Raw genomic sequence first — 7,640 nt, forward strand, 5'->3', positions numbered from 1 at the left:
AAGAATGAATATTTCAATTTGTGATAGATTTTTCTGTAGGATTGAACTGCTTGTTAAATATTCAATATGTTCAATAAATATTTAATATACATCTAATAAGGCCAGTGTTTGGACATCCCAACCATTAATCATAGCAGCTTCAATGCTCTTCTAATTCACCAACTGGGGTGGGGGGGAGCCAACAATCTATTTTATTTACCCCTGCTTCTCTCTTTCAACTCCAGACCATTTTCAATCCATATGGAAGCAACCATTCTTCCAATAATGGAACAAAAATATAAAATAAAAATAAAATAACCCCAAAATCGCTTTGATAATATTTGATTTATTTAAAGTCCTTAATTGCAAATGATCGAAAGAGAGAAAGGGAGGGGAAAAACATACTTTACGGATTATACTGTCATTTAAAAAAACAAAAACAAAACATTTTCTCAATTACAATCACATTTATTATAAAATTAAGATTTTTATTTTCTTTAAAATGGTGTGTGTCATTTTAAAACCGTCATTTAAAGCACTTTCAAGCTGTAAAGAAAGAAAGTATAAACCGTGCAAATAAATTAAGAACATCGTGAAAGCCAACAGGAAAAATAACAACAAAACAAAACCAAAAAAAAAAAAAAAAGGTGGGAGACCCCATCTGGCTAGGCTAAAACATCGTGTAAAAACCGTGGAAAGTGCATTAACACTGGATGAACGGGCTAACAACGACGATAATTAAGCGGCCACAAGAATTTCGGGGTGGGGGGCAATCATGATTGGAAATAGATTGATCTGATGAAGAGGAAAGAGAAAAAAATCCCTCGAGTTTACATATTCTGTGGGGGTGGGGTGGGGATTCTGCAATAATGAAGGATAGCATATAGTTCCAGAACGCACGTCGGGGAAAGGATTCTGGGAATAAATAATCGGGTCATCCACATGGCCAGGAGATGTCCTGATGAAGGAAACCCCTCAGTAACAGCTTGGCGGGGGGGGGGATAATAACCACCAGAGGAAGAAGAGCAACGTGCCTTAAATGGCTGTGACCTGTGTGTGACTTTGCACCGTATCCCGATCCCGGACCCAGGCTATTTTAGGAGACGCTGGAGTTCCCCATCTTGAACTTCCTACTGCCGTCTCTGCCACTTTACACAGCGAGAGGGTTCAGGATCCGGCCCATTGTCCATGTGCGTGTGACCTGCGCCTCCCGGGGGAGCCACGGCGAACCGTTCATACCACTCTTGTTGTGTATGGGGGTGGGGGGTTGGCACTGGGGGTGGGTGGTGGGTGGCTTCTGCCCTTGACTTCAACAGTAAGAGGCGAAAGGCGGCGTTTCCATCTCTCCAAACGGCCGGGCTTCTCTTTCTTTTCAGCGCCCCCCTGGCGGTGTTTGGTTCTTTCCCAACCCTGCCTTGCGTGTGTCCCTCAAAGGCGGCCTAGTTTGCTTTCGCCCAAACACCTGCGTCTGGTTCTTAGCCCAGGCTTGGCCTGCTTCGGAAGGCCCCAGGTCCGAAGCCCATCTCAGGAAGGGAGAAAGCAGGGCCAAAAGCCGAACGGCTCTACCCTGACGCCTCCGAGAAGCCGCTGCCAGGGAGAGAAGGCCTTAGCACCGGGTAACCTCGGCGGAGAGCCTCTCTCGTTCAGTCTTAAGGCAGCTTCCTGGGTTCTTCTGTTTCAAGTCCCACCGCAAACCGCCAAATCTCGCGCGATTACAGCGAGAAGGGAAAAAGTGGGAGGAATCCACCCATCATGAATATCATCATAATAATTTACAAGATGGAAGTCTGTCTGTCTGTCTACAGTGGTCATGGCAAGGAAAGGCGGGTATATACAGTGTGTGTGTGTGTGTATGTGTAATTGGATAGGATTTGCTTGCTGGACTTTTCAGGCCAATACAGGAGAAACAGGGTGCATTTGGGTGACAATAATAATAACACAACCAACATAAGAATTAAGTAACAGTCCTTTCTTTTGCTCCCCCCTTCCCCCTTTTCTGTTGCGCTCTCTCTCTCTCTCTCTCTCTCTCGCACGGATCCTGCGGGCTGCGCGTGTGTGTATGTGTGCGGGGAGCGGGGCGGGAGGAGATGTGCTGTCAGTTTGGATGGAGATCTAGAGACACACACAGAAAGACAAACAAGACCCGGAAGGAAGGTCGGTTCAGCTCGGTTGGCTCTCGAGTGAGTCCCTGCCCGCTAAGAGGTGTTTAGGACCGGTCTGGAATACACACCTTGGTAGTAGGACGGCTCCAGGGCCGAGGGCTCAATGCCTCCCCTGCTGCCCATGGAGGCGCTGCTGAGAGGCAACCCGCCGGGCAGGCCGGCCCCGTAGGAGGAATATTGCAGCGCTTGCTCGTAGGCCTTGAAGTCCAGCTTGTGCTGCTGCTCCGACGAGGACATGAGGTTGTTGATGGAGAACGGGTGGTTGAAGGAATAATGCGGGTCGCCCTTGAGGTGCAGTTGCGACTCATGGTGGCCCAGCGGGTGGCCCGGGTGGCCCAGCGAGGCCAAAGCAGGGCCGGAGGAGGCCGCAGCCACAGCCGCGGCCGCTGCAGCGGCGGCGGCGGCCACCGAGGGCTTCAGCTCGCCTCCGTTGCCGTTGTGGTCCAGGGCTGGGGGGCTGCCGGCGTTGGACGAGGCGGCCTCCAGCGGGCCTCCCTTTCCTGAGCCTCGGTGCAGAGGCGGGCTGGCGCCGCCTTGGTCTTTCCTGCTCTCGCTCCCGTGGTGGACGCCGCCGCCGCCGCCGCCTTGCCCCCCTTTGCCGCCGCCGCCGCCGCCCCCTCCGCCGGGCTGCTTATCGCATTTAAAGCGTTTCTGGCGCCGGAGATAGCAGCCATTCTCGAACATATTGCCCGAGTCTGGGTGCAGCGTCCAGTAGGAGCCCTTGCCCGGCTTGTCCGGCGAGCGGGCCACCTTCACGAAGCAGTCGTTGAAGGAGAGCGAGTGGCGGATGGAGTTCTGCCAGCGCTGCTGGTTCTGACGGTAGTAGGGGAAGAGGTCCATGATCCACTGGTAGATCTCGCTCAGCGTCAGCATCTTGCTGGGCGCCTGCTGGATGGCCATGGTGATGAGCGAGATGTAGGAGTAGGGCGGCTTGGCGTGCGGGTAGCTGCGCTTGAAGCTCTTGGCGTCTCGGCCGCCGCGGCCCAGGTTGGACGGCGCGTAGCCCATGGGGCTCATGCACGGTCCCATGGCCCCGTAGGCGCCCAGGCCGTTCAACGAGGCCTGCGGGCCGCCCATGGCGTTCATGCCGCCGGGGCTGAGCGCCGAGCCCATGGCCGACATGCTGTTCATGGCGCCTCCCGTGCCCCCGGGACTCAAGCCGGCGCCCAGGCTCGGGTTGGCGTAGGACATGTTGAACGAGCCCGACGTCATGTTGCCGCTGGTGGTCATGGCGTTCATGCTCATGTACGTGTTCATGGAGTTCATGGAGCCCAGGCCCGAGTTCATGTTGCTCACGGGAACCGTCGAGTAGGCCTGCGGGAGGGAGACACGTGAGACTGGAGAAAGAAGGCCCGCTTACTGACCCGCAGCCCGGCCGCCCCCCAAGCACAAGGCAGGGCGCCCTTTCGCGCCGCTGGGCCGAGTGCCCAAGCCCCTTCGCGGGATGCCTTACAACCAACCAGCACCGGTTAAGATCGCCACGTTCGCCCACAAACTGCGCTCAAAGACCCTGACAAACCCGCTGTTCTTCACCCCACTCATATCGCACAAGACCCCGTCGAAAGGGAATTCATGTGCCCACATTTACCTCCAGGACTCTAGAAACTTCGGTTAGCATTGCTTAGCGCCCCGTGTGCTGGAGAAACTGTGTCACCATCTACACTGGCACCCGTGGCCAGAAATGGCTCGCATCTGAAGAACAGCGAGGTTAGGAAGAGAGGGGAATTAACACACACACACACCCCAAAAAACCCGTGCCCGGATTGTATTGACAACGTTGCCATTAGCGGCACCTTATCCTGAACGCGTTCACACAGCCCCCTTAGTTGAAAGAATGTCATTTCCAAGTCAAGAGGGCTTCATCACAAAAAATATTCTGCCGCCCGCGCTTCCATCTTCCGGGAGAAATCCCGGCTTGGTTTGGTTTTAGAAGAGGCCCGCCTTGTGGCAGCTTTTCTTATAAATGGAAGATCTCGCGTATGGAGGTGGGGACGGGGACGGGGGCGTGTGCCAAATTTCCCCCACGAACTAACTCACAGTTCGAGGACATGTGGGGAGAGAGGAGCCAGCAAGCCTCAAGTTTCGCCCCACATCAGGGCAGCGCCAAGCCCTCGCTCGGAGAAGACAACCCACAACCCGTCCGGCGTCCGAAGTGAGAACTGGGCAAGGGAAACCCCCCTTTTCGTGGCTTTCGTGCGCGGTTGAGGAGGGCCGGATGGTATATTGTGTCCTTTTAATTTTAAAAATGTAACACACTCCAAGGAGAGACAAAACAAAAACACCTCCTTGTAGACCTCAGAACTGAGAATTCGTTTGGGGGGAGGACCGTGAAAGGCCCTTCCCTCGAAGGGGATCCCGAGGAAGGGAAATCCGAAGCGCGGCTGAATGAGCCACAAGGCGCAGGGATCGGCCCGCGGCCCAACCCACAAGGGCCGGCTCCTTCCCAACTCCTTCGCCCGGCTGCTCCACTGTACGCCACGGGAAACGGAGGCCTTGCCCCAAACGCACGAGGAGTTGCTGCAAAGAACGGCCCCCAAGGGAGCTCCCTGAGGCCGCAGCACCCCGATCTGCCCCCCTCCCGCCTTCCACGAGGCCACTGAGCTCCGTGTGCCTACTGAAGGCCTCAGCGAGCGCTGGTGGGAAAAACAAACTTTCCAGCGTCTTTCCCTCCCCCTCTTCTCTGTCTGTTTTCTGTGTTACTTTCCTCGACATCTCAATCCCTCCAACAGCCGCAGCCTAGTAAATCAGGACGTTTTCTAGGAGGGAAAAAAATCCCATCTTTTTGTCCCCAAACAAAACAAACAGCCTAGCGGTAAAACTGAAGTTTGTGATCACATTCGGTGTGTGTCTTTCGCTTTTTCTTCCAGCTTAGCAGACTAGTAAAAGCCAATCGAAACTCCATTAAACCTTTCAACGGTCTAAATTAGATTCAGAAGGTTTTCCCACAAGCAGCCCTAAATAATAGAACAGACTGGGAGAATGATAGACTTAAAATGTCTAACCTTTCCTAAACAACCTCATCGCTAAAACATTGATGTATGTTACTGGTTGGGTTTGGAAAGGCGATTATGAAAGGGAAATACCCCTCAAACATACGACAACGGTAGGCCAGGTTCTCCAACAGAATTGCTTCCTAATAGCTAAAATATTTACAATTTGCTGGTATTCGAGATTTCATATAGGATATCTCCACAGCAGTGTTTTGCATACATAGAGGTATAAATATTGTGGATGACAGACAGTTCGCCCGTTATTTACAAATTATTGTAAATAAACCCAGGCCTATGAAATCAGAACTACATATAACTGATGGAGAAAATTCTATCTATCTATACACACACTTCATTTTCCACGCCTGTCTTTAAAAAAGAAAAAAAGAAAAGAAAAAAGAACACATATATTATATGCACACAGACACTTCCATGTAATTTCCCCCCCCCAATATAATATTAAAGCATTGCATTTAAAAAAAATCTGGTGCAGCAGATGAATTATGTTTGCAAATGAAGGATTTCTCATATTAGCATACGAAGGGCATTTCATTTCCCCCCTTCTACTGGAGTGCCTATGAGGTTGGGAAGAGGCATACATTTAATCTAAACCCCTTCTTTGCCCCCTGTTGACCTTTCCTTATTAAATGAGAAGACCGCCTACACAAACACATATGTTGACTTGGAGTCTACAGGCCGCGTTTGGACGATCACTCTGGTAAGGCTCCGCTTAGCAAGGGCTGCTCTTTGAAAGTGCAATAATTTCTGCATACCTATTCTAATGCCCCCCGCGACTTTTATTTTTGTTCATATCATCTTGTTCCTTTCCTTTTCACTTTTTAGAAAGCTGCGTTCGCGGGGTTGAAGCTTTTTTTTTTCCGCGGGGGGGGGGCGGTTTCTGTCTTTCATTCCCTATTCAGTAAGGGGGTCCATTCATGCCTCCGATGAGGTTTTACATGCTCCTCCACCCGTTATTGTTCGTTTGGTCGGCTTTGATCGTTTCTTTCAGTTCTTTGGAGCATATTGTAGAATAAGGAACGTGGATATGAATGGACAATGAAAAGCGCCCGGTTCCTGGTTACACAGTTGGATACTACTCTCGGCAGCGCCACCCGCCGGTCTCCGGGAGAACTGCCCTCCCCCCATTTTTAATCCCCACCCCCACCGCGCCAGAAGCGTGTGGCAAAGTACACACAAATAATTATTTTGCCCAGCAAGAGTACAATATTAGCACAGGTGAGGGGACGGAGAGCAAAAGCCCCCGACAAAACAGAAAACTTTCCCCAAAATGGGGGGTAGCGATCCCCCCCTTTATACACACGCACCAAGGCCCGCGGCTGGGAGGGAGAGTACTTCGAGGGGCGCTCTTCAGTGCTCTAAAGCGTGATCCTAGGGAAGGTGGTCAATAACTCTTTTCTCACTCACCCATCCCAACTCGATCGCCACTGAACCCCCACCCACCCCAAACACGTACACACGTACACACGCATCTCCCCATGGGACGGCTGGAAATTCGGCTGCTTTCCTCCTGCCTCTGAGGCCAGCTGTGATCTTGGAAAGGGCAGGTTCACACCATCAGGATCTTGAAGCGGCGACTCGACCCCCCGAGTGGATTGAGCCCCTTTGGGGGCCGGACCCCCACCCCCACCCCGGCCGCCGCCCAGATCCTGGCTTCCCCACCTGCCTTGCCTGCCCAGCCCTCGCCGCCCGTCCTCGGCTGCGCTCACCTCCTGCGTCTCGGCGTAGTAGCTGTTCCAGTCGCTCGTTTCATGCCCTTCCATTTTCACAGTCCCTAACATCATGGAGCCAACGTGCCCGGGGTAACCATCCAGCCCTCTGGCGGCGGGCGGCGGGCGGCGGGAAAGGGCGCCCCCCCCAGCCTCGCAGGACGCCGACCCTCGGGGGAGGAGGGCTCGATCAAGCCCCCCGAAGGCGGCGGCGAGCGCTGTGTGGCGGCGAGCCGCTCGAGAAAGTGAGGAAGTGCCGGCGGGGAAGTTGAGCTGATGTGGATCTTACGTCGTCGTCGCAGCAGCAGCAGCAGCGGCGGCACCAGTAGCGCCCACCCCCTCCGCCTCCTCCGCCTCCTCCTCCTCTCCCCATTTGTCCGTCACACAAAAGGCGCTCGCACCTCCACAGAGCCCGCGGTGCACCTGCGAACAAGGCAGGTCCAACCCGCCTGCGACTCCCCCGGGCGGCGCTTTATTTGCAAAGCGGTGTAATTGGTTTAAGCGGACCGAAGTGGGGGGGGGAGAGCGGGTGGCCCGGAGGAGGTAAAAAAAAAAGAGGGAGGGGGAAAGAAGACACGCAGAGAGAAACCCAGAAGGGAGGAGGCAGGAGAACAGGAGCAGGAAAGACCCCTACCCCCTCCCTCCCCACAACTTCCAAGGCCACTGGAAACGCTTGCAAGGTTGGGGACGACTCAATGGCAAAGAGATACGGGAGGGCCGCCCCCTCTTGCTCGAATCGCGGGCCAAAGAAGTCCGGCCCGTTTTGCGCTTGGGGCAGCCAC

At 53.7% G+C, this 7,640-nt stretch overlaps 1 protein-coding gene across 1 annotated transcript; it reads right to left on the reverse strand.

Moving 5' to 3' along the window:
- Positions 1–343: 343 nt before the first annotated feature.
- FOXA1 (forkhead box A1) lies at positions 344–6,995 on the reverse strand. The gene is made up of 2 exons (XM_063118899.1): positions 6,859–6,995; positions 344–3,455 (listed from the first exon to the last, which is right to left on the reverse strand). The coding sequence occupies exons 1-2, from the start codon at positions 6,931–6,933 to the stop codon at positions 2,175–2,177; spliced, it is 1,356 nt and encodes a 451-aa protein (XP_062974969.1). The 5' UTR covers positions 6,934–6,995; the 3' UTR covers positions 344–2,174.
- Positions 6,996–7,640: the final 645 nt, after the last annotated feature.

The sequence above is a fragment of the Elgaria multicarinata genome, chromosome 2, assembly GCF_023053635.1.
Source record: "Elgaria multicarinata webbii isolate HBS135686 ecotype San Diego chromosome 2, rElgMul1.1.pri, whole genome shotgun sequence".
Lineage (NCBI taxonomy): Eukaryota > Metazoa > Chordata > Lepidosauria > Squamata > Anguidae > Elgaria > Elgaria multicarinata.